General features: G+C 41.2%; 1 protein-coding gene across 1 annotated transcript in view; it reads left to right on the forward strand.

Annotated features, from left to right (window-relative positions):
- The window catches only part of ITGBL1 (integrin subunit beta like 1), a 167,320-nt gene extending 144,805 nt beyond the window's left edge, over positions 1-22,515 (forward strand). Inside the window, exons 8-11 of the mRNA XM_034418138.3 lie at positions 4,617-4,733; positions 13,733-13,879; positions 19,505-19,618; positions 20,639-22,515. Of these exons, the coding sequence (XP_034274029.1) occupies positions 4,617-4,733; positions 13,733-13,879; positions 19,505-19,618; positions 20,639-20,730 (470 nt within the window). The 3' untranslated portion in view covers positions 20,731-22,515. The remainder of the gene's footprint in view (positions 1-4,616; positions 4,734-13,732; positions 13,880-19,504; positions 19,619-20,638) is intronic.
- The last annotated feature ends 1,222 nt before the right edge of the window (positions 22,516-23,737 follow it).

Below are 23,737 nucleotides of genomic sequence, written 5' to 3' on the forward strand. Positions count from 1 at the left end.
GCTGGGGGACTGTAAGCCAAAGCAAACAATGGTTCCTGGCAAAGACTAACTTCCCACAGCTTCTCCTCTTACTCCCTTCCAGGTGTTCCTTGTGAGGAGGGGTGGGGCGACCTTTTCCCAAGTAGCCTTGCAGCCCTTCTCTGGGTTTGCCTACGTTCCATCTCCTGGCCCTTGGATCAAGTGGAGTAGACAGCTGTTCCTCATCAGAGGAGATTGGCTGCCTATTAGCACCACTATCGGTCAACAGCAGATCCTCCTCTGCGTCTATGCAGGCAGCAGCTCTCTGTCTGGTTGACCACCTCCTCCTATCCTGAGGGTCCTGGGACAGCATCGTCCTCAGCCCCTGACAGTTCCAGTTCCAACTCTTCCTCCTTCTCTGAACCGGACTCTGAGGGGGCCATGACACCTCTCTACCTCTCTACCTGTATCTAGAGAGATGTATATATTCAAATCAGTAACTATTTGGTACTATGAATATATAGACATAAATTATGTGGAATCTTATTCCTTCTATCTAATACAGTCCATATAACTTTCCTGTTTGATTGACAGATTTCTCCTAGTTCCACTGCCCTTAATTTTATTGATTTGTTTATGTGAAGAGTGCAGAGAGTGGCTTTGAAGGACAGAGGGAAGATCCGTTACTAAGGCAACAATCAGATAAAAGAGGCTTGATCCCAGGGCAAGAAAGAAGATAAAGGAGGAAGGGAGGAAAACACATTTAGTCTTGCAATATAATAATAATAATAATAATAATAATAATAATAATAATAATAATAATAATAATAATAATAATAATAATAATAATAATAATAATAATAATTTTATTTATATACCGCCCTTCTCCCGAAGGACTTGGGGCAGTGTACAGCCAAGATTAAAACATAAATATACAATATCATAGTTAAAATTAATTAAAATCATTAAATAGTTTTGGCTGAATTTTAAAACCCAATATTAAAACCCAATTTAAAATCATTCAGTTAGACAGCCCCACCTGTCGGAACAGTAGGGTCTTAAGGGCACAGCGAAAGACCCAGAGGTCAGAGATGTTACGAATATCTGGGGGCAATTCATTCCAAAGGCAAGGAGCTCCGACAGAGAAGGCTCTCCTCCTGGGTATCGCCAGCCAACATAACTTGACTGACGGTACCCTGAGGAGTCCCTCTCTGTGGGAGCGAACTGGTCGGTGGGAGGCTGTTGGTGGCAGAAGGCAGTCCCGTAGATATCCTGGTCCTATGCCATGGAGCACTTTAAAGGTGGTGACCAACACCTTGAATTGCACTCGGAAGACCACTGGGAGCCAGTGCAGCTCGCGCAGGAGAGGTGTTACATGGGCGTAACGAGGTGTGCTCATAACCACCCGCGCGGCCGCATTCTGGACCAGTTGGAGCCTCCAAGTGCTCTTCAAGGGGAGCCCCATGTAGAGAGCATTACAGTAGTCCAAAATTCTGTTGCAATAGCTGTTTAATTAAAAGTTTAATTAAAAGTAGCTTTAGGTCCAGTCAGTCTGTTTCTTAGTCTGGTCTACCTTATAGGACTGTCAGTTTATTAGAAGATAGGGGATTTTATTATATTGGTTCGTTGGACAATCAGCCAGATTTTTAGATTGGATTTGGCATTTTTGTCTACCTATTGAGTCCTTTCCAAGGACCTGGAATAGACAAATTATGACTTTTCTTGCCACATTTGTAAAGCGCATCACTGCAATTATTAAATTAGGAACACGGTTGTTAAGTGAATCCGGTTTCCCCATTGACTTTTGCTTGTCAGAAGGTTGCAAAAGTGGATCAGATGACCCAGGGACACTGCAACCGTCATAAATGTGAATCAATAGCCAAGCATCTGAATTTTGATCATGTGTCCATGGGGATGCTGCAATGGTCCTAAGTCACTTTTTTCAGTGCCGTTGTAACCTGTACAATCATTATAAAAATATAAAACAATCATTACTGAGATTAAAATATATTAAAATGTACAAACCATAAACAGAGAGAATAAATATATCAATAGTGGAAGCATCTTAAGATGTTATTTGTTCTATACGAAGCATAACCGGGTCTTGAGTGACTTCCAGAACGTTAAGAGGGATAGAGCTAACCTGACCTCAGTGGGCGGGGTGAGACAATGTTTCATAAAGTAGGTGCCATGGTAGAGACAAGTGATATCCTAGACATACCAAATGTAGGTTCCTTGCAGATGCTACTTGTAGCATGCATTCTCTGCCATATTGAATGGTATGGGCTGACATAATCAGAGAGAGGCAGATCCTCAGGCTACCTGGTCCCATGCCATGAAGAGCTTTAAAGGTTAATACCAACCCTTTGAATTGGACCCAGAAGCAAACTAGCAGCCAAAGCAGCTCGCAGAGCAGAGGTGTGACATGTGCTTTTCTAGGAACACATTTTCAAATGTGTCGCTGCATTCTATATCAGCTGAAGATACTCTCCCAAAGACAGCACATTACAATAATCTAACCTAGAGATGACTAGGTCATGAGTGACTATGAGCAAAGCTTCACCGTCTATGAATGGGCGCAACTGGTGCCTGGCATAAAGCTGTGCATGCAATCCATCCAGCACCAAAGATGACATAAACCTAAAACTGTTAGGCCCTAAACTAAAGCTCAGTCTTGCCAGGGTTCAGCTGAAGTCTGTTGTACTTCATCCTGACCCTCACAGCCTTCAGGCATCAGGATATGATGCCCACAACACTGCTTAATTTGCCAGTGGTTGTAATATACAATTGGGTATCATCAGTTTACAGTGGCAATGGAGGAACTCACCCAGCAGACTCATGTAGATGTTAAATAGTAGAGGACCAAATCCTGCATCACTCTGGACTGAGGGTGGGACCTTTTCTCCCCAATCACCACTGACTGAGATCAATCTTGCAGATCCCATGGCCTGGTCATCATGGCTGACTCGGTGGGTTGAGCCAGGGTGGCATGGGCAGGTCCCTCACCATCTCCAGGATGGTCCCATGGGACAACTCTGGGCCTATCGTGGGCCGGATCTGGCCCATGGGCTGTGTGTTTAAAACATCTGCCATAAAGCAACAAGGCAGCAAAGTAGTAAATAATGCTTAATGCATTGTAAGTCGCCCTGAGTCTCCGGAGAAGGGCAGCATATAAATAAATAAAAAAAAAAAAGTAAACATGGCAAAGCAACAACTGCACCCATCCTCCGGTATACTGTGCTCCACTACAGCACAGCCCGCTCCTACAACTTTCCCACCCAAACAGGTAGAAAACATCTTCCCACACGCCACAACAAACAATCAAAAGGGCAGCCTGAACTCAGTTCCCTCTCTTCCGCCATCTTATCTAAAACTATTGAATCACTACCTCACACAACCTCAGAGATTTAACTCTTGCTTGGTATTCTCTGGTTGGCTTAAGCACTCTGAATACATTCCTTTCACACTCCCCTCACTTTCTGGGAGATTCTAATGACATTTGAAGAAGGTAGGACTGATAAAAGTTGCCTTTTGGGCAATGTTTTTTTTTAAAAAATAATTTTTTATTTGAGTAAAATATTAAAAAAACATAACATAACATATACATCACAAACATTTATACAGCATATAAACGAAAAGATTATGTTTCCTTCTTAAGCATTTTTTCAAAGTGACATTCTACTTATAATATATTTCTTCACCTCTCCTTAATCTAATAACATTTTTTTTAAAATCGGTAATATTTATTTCTCCTTTTTAACCAATTATATCAATTGTTCCATATTTTGTAATAATCTGATTCTTCTCTTTCTTGTATTTCTTTGGTTAACCTATCCATTTCAGCGCATTCTAGAATTTTTTCTATTAATTCTGTTTCATTTGGCGTTCTTTCTTGCTTCCAATTTTTTGCGTAAATTATTCTTGCAGCTGTTAGTATGTGAATTGTGAGATATTTGATATCTTTTGGATATGATTTATTAAAAATTCCTAATAAAATGTTTCTGGTTCTTTGTCTAACTGTGTTTCTGTTATTTGTTCCAACCATTTTTTAATATTAGACCAAAATTTCTTTGCTGCCGGGCATGTCCACCATAAATGATAGAAGGTTCCTTGTGTCTTTTTACACTTCCAGCAGATCGGGCTATTTTTAGGCTGTATTTTTGCCAGTCTGGTTGAAGACATGTGCCACATATAAAACATTTTCATTGCATTTTGGGCAATGTTAGGTAGGGAAATGAGTTCTTAATATTGCAGCAATAGGTTGGAAAGACACCATGGGAAATGGTTAGCTAAGCCACTGGGATAATGAAGAGTAATTACTCACTGGTGGATAATCTGTTTTCCAGGTAGAAGATCCAAGTCTACTCTTTAGCATCTCCAGGTAAAAAAGCAGGAGGTGATGAGATGAACCTCTGTCCTAAACAGGGCAAGCCATTGCCATCAATACTCAACTAAGGAATAGCTTGATGTGGTTAAGAAAATTCTGTGTTCCTGTAACACAAAACAGCCCTTACACAGCTATCTTTTTAAAATGTACTGCCTTCCTCTTTCAGGGTGATCTTTATATTTCTTTGTTAATTTGCTAAGTTGAGTCATAGACAAGAACAAGTTGACCTTGGCTGCTGGATTTGACTAACGAGAGATGACTGTTCTCACAGGAAAATGTGATTGTGGCCGGTGTACATGTTTTCCTCCTGGAGAGTCCAAAATATATGGCAAACTTTGCGAGTGTGATGATAGACAGTGTGAAGACAACGATGGCAATGTCTGCAATGGTAGGTCAATTTTAATATGGATTTCGGATGAAGTAATGTTGTGGTTATAATGCTATTTTTTCCTCTGGTTTGGAATTATTGTGATAATATAAAGAAAGTAACTATTTTAAGAGGCAGGAATGTATGTACAACACGGAGATAGATAGGTGTCTCATGTATGTATGTTTGTATGTATATTTATATATATGCAAGTCTTGGTGTATTCGGGTCTTCTCCCATGTAAGATTGAGAGCACTTTGGCAATGTTTTGGCAGAATCTCATCTGCCATCATCAGGCTTATGCAAGGGGACTTCTGCAGCAACAGAAGACCCCTTGCATAAACCTGATGATGGCAGATGAGATTCTGCCGAAACGTTGCCAAAGTGCTCTCAATCTTACATGGGAGAAGACCCGAATACACCAAGACTTGCATAGCTGTACCCGTGAAAATCTACGAATATGTGTGTGTGTGTGTGTGTGTGTGTGTGTGTGTGTGTGTTCTGTAAAATAAACAATGTAAACAAATGGTTTTGTTTCTAAAAATGTAAAATTATTTGAAAGAAATGGGAGATATTGACTCGGAATCTATCATCTGAATTAAACGAATGGGCTACCATATGCTCAATGATTCACATCTTGGGGAAACAGAAGGAATAGCAAAGATGAGGGCATACAAGGGACTGTGCTGTGCACTTCACCAGCTATAAAGCTAAAACTGAAATTCAGCAAAATGAACCTCTTCCTAAAAATAGTATGCGGAGCCTGCCCCATATTAAGAGGTTTTGCTATCTGAAAGTTCCCGTTTGAACATCATCACATTCATATGTGAAATGGAGAACATAAATATGTGTATGTGTGTTCTTCCCGTGTTTCTCAACATCTCAACATCTGGAGCCATCCTTCTGAAGGCGGTGCCAGAGCCTTTATTGAAATGGTACTTACTCTGCTGTCTTAAACCTAGATGAGCCATTGGGGTATATTCAATAAAAACACATTTTGCATATATTTAGGGGCACTCTGATGTTTATAGTGAATGCCTTGTTTTCAGAGAGAAATATTGGTGGGAAAGGTAGGTTTGTAAGGCTGTGCTCAATGATTCTCTGGATCAAGCTTAAATAGACTCGAAACTGGATACCCGTGAGTTATTACCTGCAGCTGAACCTCAAAGCTACACAAAATGTGGTATGATTCCTTTTTAGAGAAAATTCTGCAGCATTAATTGCTGATTTATAGGTCTATGGACATTCTCAAGTCATCCACCTCATGGTTGTCCCAAAGGTGCTTTTTTCAAAAGGCAACTGGACTTTGTTTTTCCTTGAAGATGTTTCACTTCTCATCCAAGAAGCTTCTTCAATTCTGATTGAATGGTGAAGGATGGAAAGATTTATATTCCTTGCAGTTATCTGCAAGGTCTTTATACTCTTTCTGAGAGTCATTGAGGCCATTTGGAGGTTTATTTGGGCACTTGGGATCACTGAAATAGTGCAAATGGATAGGGAACCTTCTTGGAACTGCTGAAAGGACCTCGTTGTAAACAGGAGACACCGTAGGTGGTATTTGAACAGCTCTCTCTCAACAGAGGGGGAGGGATACAACACCATCTATCTGCTGTTTACAATACGGTCCTTTCAGCAGTTCCAAGAAGGATCCATACCTGCTAACGATTGCAAGGAATAAAAATCCTTCCACCATTCAATTAGGATTGAAGAAGCTTCTTGGATGAGAAGTGAAACATTTTCAAGGAAAAACAAAGTCCTTTTTGTAGTTCATCAATGGGAAATTTGTGACCCTATTGTTGTTGTTGAGCTACAGTTCCAAATATTCTTCCTTATTTTTCATCTCATTGAGACTGGTAGAAGCTGATTCACCAGGTTTAGAGAACCAGACATTCATTAAACCTTTTGTAATTAAAAGTCAATGAAATCAACAAAGAAGCTAAAACGATGAGCAGGCAGTGGCCATGCTGATTGTGGTTGATGGGAGTTGTAAGTTAAAATTTCCAGACAAGCACTGTATGTTGATATGAATAATAGATAGATTTTTTTTTCCTGCTTTGGGGGGGGATCAACATGTAGAAATATTGAGAAAGTTGGGATATTTTATTATTTAAAATTATTTATTTCTTCAGAAGCTACCAAAAGCTAAACAAATGTATATTGGTCAAGAATAGACTAAAAAGGAACTTTGTTTGCCAGTCACTACAAATTTGTATGATTCTCAGCTCCTGATGCAAACCTCCAGTTTCAAATAGATATATTAATCAGAAAGATAAAATCTCAATATTGTAATGGTTTAGGGGGAAAAAGTGGATACTAGAAATGTTAAATACAGAAATCAAATTCTGTATGAGATTGAGATCAGCACTATAGCGGTTTATCATTACATATTTAATAATTCAGACCTTCATTGTAGATCGGCCCCTGAATTTTTGCACATGAAAATACTCAGGGAAATTTACAATAGCCTTATGTATCCATATTCTATTTGCTGTTGAACAAATTGCTTATGCAATTCCAGCAAAAGAAACCCACCCATTTGTTATACCATTAATCAGATTTCTTAAAATATCTACTACTCATTTATAGTATGCCTCATACTTGGGCATCAAAAATATAAATTTATAGGGGAAAAAACTATTAAGAAAAAATCTTTTTCAACACAGAAGATACTGGAAAACCCACTAATTATGTTGAGATGCATAGGCATAAAATGTCTTATTTTCAGGCTGCTTCTAACCATTTAGCGACAAGTTATGCCAACCTCAACATAATTTCTTCTGCAAATGTTAACAAGTAGTGGAGTTCAGCTCCTGTTGATTTCATGGGAAGGATGAAGGAGAGCTTAAAGCAGAATGAGTTAAAGCTAGGCATGATCTTGAAGAACTGGTAGGAAGACTTAATGCCTATTGAAAAAGTAAATGGAGGAGGAGGTGAACTGAATAATTGTCTTCTGCTTGTCTCACTAGCAGATATTGATTTATACCTCATTTTTCCAACTCTAGGCTGAGGTAAATATAAAGAGAAAATGTGTTGGATGAGGGCATAAGCATCCATGATCTTGCATACTTGCAAAGTCCTAAAAATGCTACTGCCCTTCATTGGATGAAGGAAAAAAATAGTGCATTTTCATCAAGAACTAAGAAGGGAAAGCAACTGACGATTTACATGCCTTGATCTGTTCTGATCATATTCAGAAGTTTATCACACTTAAACTTGGTGCCCTTGATTGGAATGGAATTTATTTCATCATGTAGCTTTCTCCTTCATGAGCTGAATGCAGAAAAATGTGCTGTGTTATTCAAATTCCTCAAAGAAGTAAAATGTCCCAGGAGAACACAGCGGGAAAGAAAGTTTGCCATGGTAGGAAATAATATAGGGTAATTAAATAATATGCTTGATAATGTAAACTGTCCTTTCAGCATTTGGAATATTTTACCTGAGCTGACTTGTCATTTATTTTTTTCGGATACTTTTTGAGACTTAATAATTGCCTAGTTAGCTAATCACTTTTAAGATGACATAGAATGAAACATCAGTAAAGTCCGTGTAACTCAAATAGAAAACAACCCACTAGATCCAGTTAAAACAAGAGCCAATTAAAAGGAAATGCTAAAAGAAGCATCACAAGTGAATCTAAAAATAAACACACAACAGAAAAGTAAAGAGGATAAAAGATGGGGAAAGAAGAAAAAGATCTTTGCCTGGCACTGAAGCAGAACCAAAGTGGACTTTTTGGAGAGCGTATACTATATTTCACAGCTGGAACTGGAGTGGAGCTTCACCTTGTATAGTCACCTTTACCACTTACCACATACCAAGGGAAATGTTGGAATTCTGCTCTCAGGAACTGATAAGTGCATTGTAGTTACTCAGATGTTTGAGAGTGACTCAGGCAGGTTCAAATTGGGTGACTTTGTTTACCCGTCTCTCTTAGTTCCATCTACTGTTGTTACAATGGTAGAAAAATTGGAGAGGGAGATTCTATGTATAGTACCATGAGCTCATGGGGAAAAAAAGGCCGGAAATAAATCATTCCAGATTGTTTTTTTAAAACATTAGTATTATTAAATACATTCTCAAGGACAGCCCCATAAACAATCATTCATAGGGAATTTCTAACATGTAAATCATCAAAGCCAGGCGACCTTAATCAAAAGAGAACCGTAGCTGATGAACTCATTTAAGATAAATACAACTTAGGGAAAACAGGCAGAACGTGGCTTCTCGAAATGTTTCAGCCCTTTTACCAGCAATGGCCATAGGAAGTACCTGCATTTTCTTTTGTATAATGAACTAAGATGAGATATGCGTGCATTTGTTTCTTTCTGGTTTCTCCCTTGTATTGTGACTGGGTACAGTTGTAGGCAGTGGTGGGATTCAAGTAATTTAACAACTGGTTCTCTGCCCTAATGATTTCTTCCAACAATCGGTTTGCCAAACTGCTCAGAACGTTAACAACCAGTTCTCCCGAAGTGGTGCAAACTGGCTGAATCCCACCACTGGTTGTAGGTATGTGTACCCCAGTGGTGGGCTTCAAATAATTTAACAACCAGTTCTCTGCCCTAATGACCAGCTGGGTAGGTGTGGCTGGGTGGTCATGTGACTGAGTAGGTGTGGCCAACTTAATGTGACTCACATTGAGGGGCGCTTAGCTTCGCCCGACCTCTCATGACCGTGGGGATGCTGCAACAGTCATAAGTGTGAAAAACATTCATAAATTACTTTTTTCAGTGCCATTGTAACATTGAATGGTCACTAAATGAACTGTTGTAAGTCAAAGATTACCTGTATAAAAATACAAAAAGCTTCTTTGCTTGCAAAAAGCTGGCCTAAATACCAATCATTAGATTAGAAATGGGGGAATAATACACACTGAAGATCAATGAGTCACAGCTGTCATGGAAAGCTAAACCATTCTGTCTGAATACCTTCCTTTTCCTCAGCAATACCTGCAGCCCAGAGTTACAAATCAGGCAGGCTGCCAGAGCACATTGAGGAATTAAAATAGTTAAAATACAGCTAACTCTTGCTCATAAAGTGAAACCCTTTAGCAGAGAGGTCATTTAAGCTCTCCAGGAAGTGGGTGGGCATATTTGGGCTACAAAATGATGAGCTAAAGAGAGAAATTAACAAATTATCATTTTGAGGGCTAATCCCATTCTGTCTTTGTTCAGACCTCGTTGCAGGGAATTTTTGCCTATGAATATAGCTATCTATCTCTTTATCTCTTAATTGCTGACATCTGCTATGGGCTCTTAAGGAAGGTGGGAGCTACTTTCTCCCTCTAAGAAAACATGTTTCTCCATTTCTCATCCAGGGAAATATATTCTTCCTTTTTAATATTTCTCAAAATATTTCATTCTTCTAGGAGAAGGGTGGGTGCTAACTTTCTACAATTGGTGCCATGTTACTATGCCATATTATCATGAGAGCAAACTATAACAAATTGGAAGGAGGATCCACTTATTATCAGTGAGCAATCGTGTAGCTTGGCCACTCCAAAGCAATGCAAGAGACTCCTGTCCCAAAGGTGCTTTTTCAAGAGGCAACTGGACTTTCTGGAAACCAAGAAAGCCCAGTTGCCTCTTGAAAAAAGCACTTTTGAGACAACCATGACCTGAATGACTGAAGAATCCCCATAAACAAGAGACTCCTGTGCTCAGCGAACTGACAAAAAGCACCCAGGAGAAGCAATCATTAGATCCATTTGCACCACTTAAAGATACCAGCTGGCTTCACTCACCTCACAAGATATCCTAAGGTAATCATCCAGATTTAAGGGGAAAAAAATCACATGCCTTCAGAAAGGCAGTAAAAAAAAATCAGACAGAATGCCAAGCTTGCATCCTGCCTCTCAGCCATTTCTTCTATGGCTATGCCAACCCTTCTGTAAATAGCTGTTCAAGCCCCAGGAATAAAAGTACCACAAAAAACTCTGGGGAGGGGGGAACTCCAGAGAAGCTCAGCTACAGACAGAAAGCCTGGGCAGTTTCTGAAAACACTTAAAGCAGCAGGGGTGGCAATTAAGATAAGGATTGGGCTAGAAATACAGGCACACTAGAATCTTTCCTTGCAGGATTAGCCCTGTAGTGTGGGAAAATATTTCTTCCAACTACTGTTCTCGAAACTGCTCAGAAAATTAACATTCGGTTCGGGAGAACCGGTGCGGAACCAGCAGGAGCCCACCACTGGTATACCCTGAGAAGCACAAGGCAGAAGCACATGCTCCTTCCTAGCTTACCCAACCAGGAGGGAGGAAGGATGGACTTAAAATAGATGCCCAAGTGCCTCTCCAATAGGGCAGCATTGGGGATAATTTTCTGGATGTGTTCTCTCCCCAGGTCCTCTCTGGATCTGGCCTACCTTTGAACCTGACTTTTCTCTTGCCGATTTCTCTCAGTGGACCAAATGTAAACCCATTCTATTTGGTCTTCAGAAAGTTATCCTGTTGATGGACAGCCGGACAGAAGGCTCAAGAAGACTGCCTATTTTTTTGTCAGCAGGCAACTACCGTGTTTTCCCGAAAATAAGACCCTCTCTTATATTTTTTTGAACTCCGAAATAAGTGCTTGGCCTTATTTTCGGGGAGGTCTTATTATTTTGGGGCACGTGGAGGAAACCAGAGGAAATGGCGAGGACCGGCTATGCATGCGTTTAAATATTTTTGGGGAGGGCTTATTTTCAGGGGGGGCTTATTTTAGCGTATGCGCTCAAAAGCCCGATTGGGCTTATTATCAGAGGATGTCTTATTTTAGGGGAAAGAGGGTACCTGGAAACAGAACAGAGTGGGACCAAATTTGGTTTAGTGGGAGGAGGGAACAAAAGAAAAGTCAAGTTTGAAAATGGTCTGGATCTGGCCAGAAAACTCTGGAGGAAAAACAATCCAACAAAAGCATTTGCATACAGAGGAGAGAAACAATTGACCTCAACTCGGAAGACTGCTACCAGCTCCATTCCTAAGACCCCTACCTCCTCCTTCCTGATCACATGAGCCAGAGTGGAAGTGCTATTAAAAGAATTGTAAAGAATTTCAGAAATCCTGATCTGCAGACTTTCCCTACCTTGTTTTTCTCTAATTCTGGAGTCATCTAGGATTCCACAGCTGGAAGCACATTTGCAAGGATATTTTTTTTACCGCCAGGTGATTTCTCAATGACTTCTGATATAGAACAAGTATTTCCATGAATGACAGAACCCTCCTCTCCAAAACGGAGTTAGTCATGACTACAATTATTCATTAAAATTGTGATTTCTAGCTGGAAGAGATTGTCCACCTCTGCTTTGGGAGTAACATAGCACTTTAAGGAGTGATTAAACACCACTCACCTTGATGGACAAACCATTCACTTAACCATATTGGCACTTTATCTAAAATAAATGTTAAGTTCTTGGCCACATCCAGTCCTTTGATAGGGCTAGGTGAAATGAGTCCTGCGTATCTGCAGTTTTATATGGATGCAAATAAAAAGAGAACTAAAGATCAGCCAAATATTTTGTCTCTCATACCAGTAGCATCTTTGCAATGCCGTATCACTTTCCATCTTTTTCTGTTCTTGCTTCTGAACTGGCTAATTCCTCAAGAGAGAAATTGGGAGGGGTGGGGTGGGGTGTCTAAAAATGGCAACTAATAAGATTCTGCTCCCTTGCTTGTTCTTCCCTCAGAGCATTGCTTTCTCTGCTGAAAAAAACAGTAAACAACAACACAAAAGCTCTCTACTGATTGCCTACAAGAGAGGAATGCTAGTGAGGAGTGATGGTGTTTTCACTTTAAGAATAGAAAGGATATCCCTGGAACTACGAACTGTGACATGGTAGAAATTTCCTCTCAGGAGGAATTGTGTACTGCACAGCTAGGGAGAAAATAGCACAAATCCGTCTTCATTGCATTCTATGTGGAATACCTGAGGCAATTAACCACTGAAATTAATCAGGTCAAACGCAAAAACCACTGGGAGATACATGGCATTATAGAGATATGCAAGGATCTGATCCTTGTATGTGGAAGAGCTCTTTGTTTCCAAGTGTTTTCACTAAACAAGTTCATTTTAAGTAGCATAGAGAAGAAGGAATATGATAAGGCCTTGCATCATGTGGCTAAATCAAAATCTCCCCATCCATTATCCATCTTAATGTATCTTGAAGGGAGAAAGACAATCCTAAATCTCAATAGGAAGGGTGGGGCAAGAGAATAGATTTCAGATTTTCTTATTCAGCTATCATTCTCCATCCAGACTATGATCATCTTCCATTTTGGCACAATGCAAGAATTAGAAATGCATTCTAAAACAGGCAAAAATACTCTACTTCCTTTGAATAGCGACCCTTGCATCTGCTGAATGCTGGCTTTTCTGAAACCGGCAAGAGAAACAGAATCCTTTCCCTTTACAGATTGTTGCAAACTCTGTTACTTACGTGCAGCTGCAACGATTTTGATTTGGCTCAAGCACCTACTTGGAGATAAGGCCATTAGATCATGCAACTGTATTGTAAACAAGAATTTCATCAGGGGCTTTCACACTCTCAATGGGTCTGGACAGCTCACAACAATCAAAGAAATTGCAATAAAATCAATAAAAAAACCTAAAAATGAAACACAAAGTTGCATTAGGAGTTTGAACAAGATTTCTGACAAGCCTCTTCTACTGACATTTAGCAGAATGGCTTTGTCTTCTAACTTCAGTACATGACAGAAAACACAGTGCTGGGAGGGAGCAGGTGCTGGAAGCGGTCAATGGCCCGTTGGAAACTGTGCCACCAAAATGGCAGGCGAGCATGTGAACGCACAGAATTTAGGTTGCATATGTGAAACCATTTCTCCTCCTTCCAGCTACTGAAACTGCCGAAGTCACCACCACTGGTCCGCTGAACCAAAAAGTTGGGGACCCCTGGCCTAAACCACCTCTCATCCTTAGTATGAGGTAGAAATAGATGCAAATTCACACCAGCCCCTCTGAAAAGACAAAGTGAATAATCTCCTCTGCATATTAAAGTCCCTGCCTAGGGATTCTCTTTTTATCTAGATCAAGGGACCTGTTCCTGTGGTCGTTGCATTTGTAAGGATGGATGGTTTGGAAAATTGTGTCAACACCCAAGGAAATGTAACATGGCCGAAGATGAGAGCAGAAGTTTCTGTGAATCAGCCGACGGCATACTATGCTCAGGAAAGGGTAAGTAAGTGGGGGACTAATTGATGCTTCAATTGGCCCTGTTCCTGAAGAATAAAAAAGTACAACTTGTGCTTTACATCTTGAAGCACTTTCTTTGGTAATCCTTTGTTGTTAAAAAAGCTTTTCAAAATGTTTATATCACAGAACGTTCTTGTGGCAAAATACTCCACATTGCATTGAGAAGTTTTGCCCACAGGAACTGTTTACCAACAGCAGGCCATTCCATTTGGTGATATCTTTGTGGGTGTATATATCAATATGGGCTCATTGTGTATTATGGGATATATTTTAGCATTAAGCTTTAAGTGCTATTAGCAGCAGGCGGCTTACAATTGCTAAACTTCTAAGAAGGAAATTTGCTTTTGAGCAGAATGGAAAAGTTCTTGTCCACTACCCACACGCTTTCTCTTGCACTGTTCGTGCAATTCATGTTCATCAAAATTCACTCAGTTCTTTTATTTTACAGGTTTTATAAGTTAGCATGTTGTAATCATCAGCTTTCATTGTAAATTATATTTTGGTCCTAGTCTTTGAAGATCAGTGGCATTTGCAACAATAGGGCTCAGGGTCATGCCTTGAATCCAGGGGAGAAGAAAGAATTCTAAGACGAAGTAGAAGATGAAATGGTACTTTTATTTTTTGTAGAACAAATCCAGTCTTTTATAACACTTCATCTACTTGGTGGAGATACTTGATCTAAGAATACAGAGCTGCATCCATCCTTCCTCAAATGTTTTGGGAAATTGGGGCAGGCAAAACAGCATTGCCGAATTTGATTATAATTTGTATGAATGTCACGCACCATCACAGCATACCTATCCTTTTGTGCTTTATTTATTGTAAAGTGTGTGTGTGTGTCTGTGTGTGTGGCTGCATGTGATTATTATTATTTTTTTTTACAAAATCACATTTAAAAAAAAAATCACGTGATTTGTCAAAAAAGAGGTCCAGGTTCTAAGTAGTGTTAGAGACTAAAACATACAAAAACTAGTTACCGAAATGGGATATTTCTAGTCCAAGGGTGGGCAACTGTGGCCCTTTTACAACCTGTGGACTTCAACTCCCAGAATTCCTGAGACAGCCAAGCTGGCTCAGGAATTCTGGGAGTTGAAGTCCACAAGTCATAAAGGGGCCATATTTGACCACCCCTGCTCTAGTCTAATAAAAAGAAGGAGTAGGGGTGACATGATAGCAGTGTTCCAATATTTGAGGGGCTGCCACAAAGAAGGAGGGGGGGTTCAACCTATTCTCCAAAGCACCAGAAGGCAAGTCAAGAAGCAATGGATGGAAACTAACCAAGGAGAGAAGCAGCCTTGAACTAACGATAATATTCCTAATGGTGAGAGCAATTAACCAATGGAATAACTTGCCTTCAGAAGTTGTGGGTGTACCATCACTGGAGGCTTCCCAAAAGAGACTGGACAACCATTTGTCTGACATGGTAAGGTCTCCTGCCTGAGCAGAGAGGGTTGGACTAGAAGGTTGCCGAAGTTCCTTCCGTCTTTATTATTCTATGTTTATATTCTAAATTTGATTATACAGAAGTGAGGTGAGACTTTTTACAGAGTAGGAAGGGAAATAATTTAAAATATCCAGAGTTCTCTTACAAAAGATACAGGTAGTCCTCAATTGAGGAAATCCAAAATTTCTGAGAGACATTTGTTAAGTGAGGTTTTCGCCTAGTTTACCACTTTAACAGTTGTTAAGTTTGTGACATGGTTGTTAAGTGAATCTGGCTTCCCCATTGACTTGGCTTGTCAGAAGGTCACAAAAAGTGATCACATGACTCCAGAACACCGCAACCATCATGAGTCATCATGCCAAGCATCCGAATTCTGACCATGCGACCCTGGGGTTCCTGCAAAAGTTGTAAATGTGAAAAATGATAATAACGATGTTGTAACTTAGAACGGTCACTAAATGAACTGTTGTAAGTTGAGGACTACCTGTACTTTAAAAAGTCTGCCTCCCATTAGGTTCCTTCTGATTCTCTATAAGCAGTGGTGGGATTCAGCCAGTTCACACCTATTCGGGAGAACAGGTTGATAATTTTCTAAGCAATTCAGAAAACCGGTTGTTAGAAGAAATCTTAGTTTGTTTTTTTTCCACTTTACAGGGCTAATCTTATAAGGAAGGCAGGAAGGAAGCATTCTGGTGTTGTTTCTAGCCTAATCTTTATTGCCCTGCTTACAGAAATTGCCTCTCTGGTTAACCCTTATTACATTGTAACAGCTAAGGCAAAGCGCCCATCAACGTAAGTGATGTTGAGTTGGCCACGCCCAGACAGTCACATGACCACCAAACCACGCCTACCCAGCTGGTCATTAGGGCAGGGAACCTGTTGTTAAATTATTTGAATCCCACCACTGTCTATACGTTTTTAACTCTTTTGCTAAAGAATTCTCATTTTTTCTCTACAATATATAGAAAGGAATGTGCTTTTTATAAAAAAAATATTCCTATTGAAAGTTTAGAAATTGTTGGGCACATCATCCCATTCAGTAACTTGTTTCCTTCATGGTGCAGAACAGAGGAGGGGTCCCACAGTGTCTTATTTTCCATCTCTCTTCTGTTGTCATTATTTTTTGTTTTGTTTTGTTTTTATTGAATTTATATACCGCCCTACTCCCGAAGGACTCAGGGCGGTGAACAGCCATAGAATAAAACATATAAATACAAAATTTAAAATAAAATAAAACGAATTAAATAATTTGGCTGAACAAATTTAAAACCCCAATAATTTAAAAACAAATTTAAAATTCCATTTAAAAAGGGGAAAGACTTAGGTCAGGCCAGCTTGATGAAATAAGAAAGTCTTGAGCGTGCGACGGAAGGTATGCAGATCCGGGATCCTCCGTATCTCCGGGGGGAGCTCGTTCCAGATAGTAGGTGCCCCCACAGAGAAGGCTCTCCCCCTGGGGGCCGCCAGTCGACATTGTTTGGCCGATGGCACCCGGAGGAGCCCCTCTCTATGGGAGCGTACTGGTCGGTGGGAGGCTATTGGTGGTAGCAGGTGGTTCCATAGATAACCAGGTCCTAAGCCATGGAGCACTCTAAAGGTGATAACCAAAACCTTGAAGTGCACTCGGAAGACCACCGGGAGCCAGTGCAGCTCGTGCAGGAGAGGTGTTATATGGGAGCACCACGTTGCTCCCATCACCACCCGCGTGGCCGCACTCTGCGCCAGTTATGCTCATCAGTAGGTTAAAGCCAGAACTTGTTTCTTTTGGGACTAGCCATGCTAATTATCCACAATATGGCCCTAGAACGCTGTGTCTTTTTGAAATAGAAATAGAGCCAATGTAAACTATTGCCTATTGCTCCTTTCCTCTTACTGTCCCTCCATTTTTGTCGGTCTTTGGATTCATTGTGCTAGTTAACTGTTTTTGATTTTGCTTGATGCTTACCACGTAACTATCAGGCTACACTTTTGGGGTAGCAGAACTAAGCGGTACATACTTCTTGTTCAGTGACCATTCAAAGTTATGATGGCACTGAAAAATTATAGATTTCTGACTGTCCTTGAAGTTGCAGCCATTACAGTGTTCCCCACACCACACGATCACATTTATATTTACAAAATATAAATAAATACATTTTAAGAATAAACTGAGGTTCAACCACAATACAACTTCACATTTGGATGGCAGTTTTATTGGCTAGTTTAGGGGTCAGCAACCTGTAGCTTTGGAGCCGCATATGGCTCTTTCACCCCTCTGCTGCTGCTCCCTGTCACTCAAAATATGCTTCACAACCGCCAATGTGCGACACCTGCCGGCACGAAATTTATTGAGTTTTTCAACTCCTGGTAGGCCAACCATGGATAAATCCAAGAAAAGAAAAGTTTCAGAAGAAAACAAAATGTTTAATTCAACTACATATACTAGTTTTGTGGCGGCTCAAGAAATAGTCAGTACGGGAAGGGTTTTGTGGCTCCCGGTGTTTTCTTTTCTGTGGGAAACGGGTCCAAACAGCTCTTTGAGTGTTTAAGGTTGCAGACCCCTGGGCTAGTTGGTTCTGTAGAGGAAGCCTAGCTATGTGGCAGCATCCAGCTGACTGTTCTGTCCCCGTCCCACACACACACACCAACAGACGTCCAAGAGTTAAAAACCAAACCAGCCGACAAAATCCTTATGATAACGGAACTTGGCAGCAACCTAGTGGCTGCCTGCCAAGAGTTTATTACTCACGAAGGGAAGAGATAACTTCTCTCCGCTTCTGGTACATCAAAGTAAAATGTTCAATAATTACAGAGTAATTTAAGTCCAAATATAATCCAGCAAAGCCTATAGCAAAAGTCCGGCAATGCAGAATGGCGTGGAAGCTTTCAGCTTTGTTCATCACAAGGCTTGACTGGCCACCACGCTCCCTTTTATACCCTGTGGGGTGTGGTCCAGTGACTCAGCCTAATCTCTGGCACGCCTCCTCTTTTGTTGCGTGCGCTTATCTCTCCAACGCTGGCGTGGATCCAGCCAAGACTCATCCCCATCACTGTCCGACTGCGCCTGCGCGGGGATACCTGGCTCCTGGCCAATCTCTTCTCCGTCAGGAGACACCTGAGGCATTGCCAGAGAGGAGGGTCCTGGAGAGGGAGACCCGGCCAACTCCTCTCCTTCCCTTTCAGAGCCTTCTTCCTCCAATAAGACGGGCTCAGGGGTCAGAGCCACAACACTGACTTTGAAAAAACTAAACTGTGTTCTTATCTGAGTACGGTAACAAAATAGGATTAGCCTGGTTGGTTACTACCTAGATGGAGACTCCAGGAAATACCAGATATTTTTTGTTAGATGGAGTTAGAAACCTATTGGAAGAAGGCGATGGGCATCTCTTACTGTCATATGGAAACAAGTAACGTCACCAGGAATCAAGCTTGATTCAAAGATGATTGTTTGCTATTCAGTGGGATTTTAGCATATCTGCACACCTGTTCAAATCATTAGTTTGAAGACCATTCTTGAATTAACTCTTTCCTGCTGAGTTGCTTAAAAAGATGGGACTTCTCATTACAGTGTGGTATGGCCTCAGGTAAAGGATACTTGATAGATTGAAACCCTAGATGTTCCGTGTTCTTTTCATGCAGTGAATGCCCAAATGTTTGTACTCTGGCCTGGGGGTAAAAGTGCTCAAAAGAAAAACAAGTGGGATACGTGAGGAGGATTGTGTTTCCACACAGCTATATACAGTCCAGTGAGACCTGTTCTTATTACCTCACTCTGTTTTTATTCCTGATTACATCTCTGTAGTTTCAATAACCTTGAGGTTTTGTCCTTTCTCTTCCCTTTACCTTAGCTAAATCTTCTCACGTGCCTTCATCCACTCTCCCTTAATCCCGCAGAGAAGAATGGCTTTGATTTTAGAGCTTTGGAACCAAGACAAAATGTCCTTCTTCCAAGCAACCCCTGATTAAATCAAAATGGAGGGAAATAATTATAGAGCATCCTACAACCCCCCCTTCAAGTTAAAGCCCCCCCCCCGAACATGCTTCTCACCAATAGGCTTTTATCACAATGAACTCCTTGTAGACAATCATTTATTGATAGGCACTGATTACCTAAGATGTCCCCTGCTTGATTGAAAAGTTCTGCTCTTCACTGAGTGCCAGTAATGATTTTTCTGTGCTTTCAGGTTCCTGTCACTGTGGAAAATGCATCTGTTCTTCCCAAGAATGGTACATTTCAGGAGAATTCTGCGAATGTGATGACCGGGATTGTGACAAATACGATGGCCTTATTTGCACAGGTGTTGTATGATCTCCACAGTCAACCTATCTGCTCTCTAAGAAGACACACTACATTTCAGTGGCTCCCAAAGCATTGCATGCTCTCATCCATCCAACAGCCTCTTGAGTTCAGAGCAGGTGCTATAGACTAAGAGGCAAAGCACCCTTAAACAGTTATTGCTTTGCAAAACAAAGATTTCTAAATGAATGAGGAGAAATAGCTTCCTGACTTTCAAAGATAGTCTTCTTTCATGAATGTGTGAGGGAAATCCTCTTAATTATACCTGGGAAAAGAAAGGGGCTATGTGTATGAAGCAAAGTCTTAAAGAGTCAATAAAAAAGCTCCCCCCATAGAGAGAGAGAGAGGGAGGGAGGGAGAGGGAGGGAGGAAGAGAGAAAGAGAGAGAGAGAGAGAGAGAGATTTTTAGGAATGCTTAAAAAAAAATTGGAATTGATTTCTTATCCTTCCAGTTCCCATTATAAAACTGATTTTTGAAAGAGGAAGGAGTAAATTATTCCAATATACCCAAGAACTGCAAATGACACACAGAGGCTGTCATAACGTTTGTCATATCATAAATGTTCAAAATCATAAATACCGTATCATATGCTATCATAAATATCACTATCATTCTTTCCCACCCATGTACACACATGCACAATTGCAATTTCACACAATCACTCATAAGTTCAATTCTTAGTGCTAGAATTGGACTGAGGAATTACTTTGAAGCAGTTACTACTTCTGAGGGCATCTTACCTCACTTCTTGTTCATCATCAGATCTCCTTAAAACAGAGATACAAAAGGGGTTTATGTGTGATCCAACATAATCAATTTTGGGGCTCTCAGGATCCTCATTTTGAGCAGTTTGGAGGAATCTAAGGAGAAAATAAATGCCTTAAGCCTTGAGAGCTTCAGTTCAAGGCAGAAGGAGGAAATATGTAGAAAGAAAAATAAAAGCTATTTTTTGTGATGGTTTATACTTTCACAGAGCAACCCATTTTTAATTTCAATTATGGATATTTTCTTTTGTTCCAGGAAATGGTATATGTAACTGTGGAAACTGCGAGTGCTGGGAAGGTTGGACCGGAAATGCTTGTGAGATCTGGCTTGGGACTGAATATCCCTAACATTGTCATGAAACACTGAACACTGACAGATATGTGGTGTAAAATGAGGCTGCTAGACTACCTAAATGTAAGATGAACACAACCCCAAAACCCTACCCATCCTAATCAATCAGCTCAGTGAAATATTTCTTAAAATATATGAGCACCTCTGTTCGGCTCTGTGGTTCTAATTCTGCATATATATTCTTTCCCTCTCTCGCATAGCTTTTAAGTGTGCTACAAATGGTAATATACCGTACCGTATTTTTCTTTCTATAAGTCACACTTTTCCCCTCCCCAAAAATGGGTGGAAATGTCTGTGCATTTTATGGAGCGAATGTTGCCGAAACCCCGCCCACCCGCCAGCCCTCACCCTTCGGCCTCTGCCTCCCAGCAATTTGCCTCCTTGCAGCAAACAGCAAACAGCTTGGTCAGCTTCAGCACAGCCTGATTTAGCACGAGCAGCTGATTGATGGTTGGATCAGCCTTCCAGAATACTGCCGATCAGCTGTTCCAGGCTGCGGGAATTACTGCCGCCCATCACCGCCTCTGCGTGCCCCATTTTTGGCCTCCACGTGTCCCATTTTTGGCCTCTGTGCGTCCTGTTTTCAGCCGTGGAATTGCCACCTCCACCTATAGCGGCCAAATGGTGGTGGCGGTGGCAGCTATCCCCACCACCTGGAAAGGGCTGAAAAAGGTGCATGCGGAGGCCAAAAATGAGACATGCAAAGGTGGCGATAGGCGGCGGCAGCGATGGGCGGCAGCGATCCCCACAGCCTGGAACAGCTGATCGGCAGAATTCCGGGAGGCTGATCCAATCACCAATCAGCTGCTCGTGCTAAATCAGACTGTGCTGAAGCTGACCAGGCTGTTTTCTGCAAGGAGGAAAATTGCTGGGAGGCAGAGGCAGATTTTTTTTTCTTGTTTTCCTCCCTAAAAGCTAGGTGAATCTTATAGTGCGAAAAATACGGTGCTTGGATTACTGAATTTCAGTTTCCTAGTAATGGAGAACTGTTTTAACTGAAATCATTCAAAATGGTTTAGGATTATGCAAAATGACTGAATTGGTGGTGACATTGATGGAGGGGATCCTTCTGACTATGGAAATCAGTTCGTTTTTCTCTTGAAAACTTTCACATAGATCCCTTCAAAGGTTGCTTGCTGTCTAGTTTACCACTTACTATCAATCTTCATTCACTTACTGTATCTGCAAAATGTGGGGGAAAGAGCTGGATAGAATGGGAGCATTTAAGGACATCCCTCCCTGCAATAAAACATTGCTTCCTTTCACAGGATTAGCAATAAAATCAAACCATTTATCTTGATTTATGCATCCCCTGCTTTTTTAAGGGGAAAAAATAAAGTACCTGAATCTTGAAAAATACGTTCTATATGAGTCATTTAGGCACAGGTTGCAAGCATACAATGTTTGCTTAAATGCTTGTTTTTCTCAGCATAATTTTATTGCGATTTCTTTGTCCTCTTTGCCAACACTGCTGTCGAAATCTTTTTGGTTATGATTTTGTCAGTCTTGTTAGACCATTTCACCTGGTATGATGACCAACAGGAAGAAGTCACTTTCAGTACATATTTAACCACAAGTAGGTGGATTACAAAATAAATGGGAACAAAGGTGGTGACAGCAAAAGAAGAAGAGGAATTTGACCACAAGGCCCAGAAATGCTATGGGGCACTAAGCGGTAGAGAAATAATTCATGTTTGGCAAGGTGAATTCTGTTTGTCTCTCCTTTCAATTGCATTAAAAATGTTCTTTTTGATTAAAATATCAAATATATACTTGGACAATTCTGTTTGGAATATCTTTGTGTGTGTGTCTTTGTGCACACTCGTGCATGTGTGCGTTTGTATGTGTGTTATACAGCCATAGTTGCGCAGTGGTTAGAATGCAGTATTGCAGGCTGACTCTACCCACTGCCAGGAGTTTGATCCTGACAGGCTCAAAGTGGACCCAGCCTTCCGTCCTTCCGAGGTTGGTAAAATGATGACCCAGATTGTTGGGGACAATATGCTACCATTTGTAAACTGCTGAGAGAGTGCTGAAGAACACTATGGAGTGGTATATGAGTCAAAGTGCTGTTGCTATTATAAATTGTTCTCAGCATACAAAAGAAAGTCGGTATCAGCTGTGTGTACACTCATATACATACACATCAGGGGTGGGTTCTAAATTTTTTTACTACCGGTTCTGTGGGCGTGGCTTATTTTGTGGGCGTGGTTTGATGGTCATGTGACAATTCTTTAGGATTTAGGCAGAGGAACTGGTCTACCAGGCTTTTAACTGCTTGCAGAGCTGTACCAGTCTACCCATTTGTTCTTGGAGCGTTCCGGTCTACCCATTTGTTTTTGAAGGCACCGGTCTACCCATTTGTTTTCCGAGTGTACTGGTTTACCACCACATTGCCTTTTAACACTGATCAGCTGTAGGGCAGCCCTTTGAAGCCCCCGGCAAGAGTTTAAACAGTTTTTTTCCTTCTAGCTGATCAGCTAGGACTCAGGAGGCAGCGAATAGATTGTGGGTGGGGCCAAATAAAAGGTAAGAATAACACCAGGGGGGGCGGGAGGACCCAGCTTCCGAACAAAGAGAACCAGTTCGGTGATGTCATATTGTCACCGCTACCGGCTCGGCCGAACCGGGCCGAACTGGGAGGAACCCACCACTGATACATATGTATTTCCCCCCAAAAGCAAAATAAGATAATATGCATTCTATGTGGCAAACAAAAGATGACTTCTACATGGGCATAGATACTGCCAGAACAATTCAGAAGCCCCCACAATCACCCCACCCACTGCCAATCACATGCTGCTCCCTCACGCCAGCACTACCACCTGCCAACCAATTGGCTTGTGGCTTCTTGTGCTGGTCCTGTGCAGCAAAACGCCTGGGTAAAACCATGCCTCAGGGTATGGGCCGGGATGAAGGGCTGGGTGTGGTGGGCCAGGGGGTTTGGTGATGGACAATCTCTGGCAGAGGCCCAACAGATGAGAAAAGCCCACTGTGGTTTGA

This window comes from Pantherophis guttatus, chromosome 5 (assembly GCF_059756535.1).
Source record: "Pantherophis guttatus breed Tessera chromosome 5, ASM5975653v1, whole genome shotgun sequence".
Classification (NCBI taxonomy): domain Eukaryota; kingdom Metazoa; phylum Chordata; class Lepidosauria; order Squamata; family Colubridae; genus Pantherophis; species Pantherophis guttatus.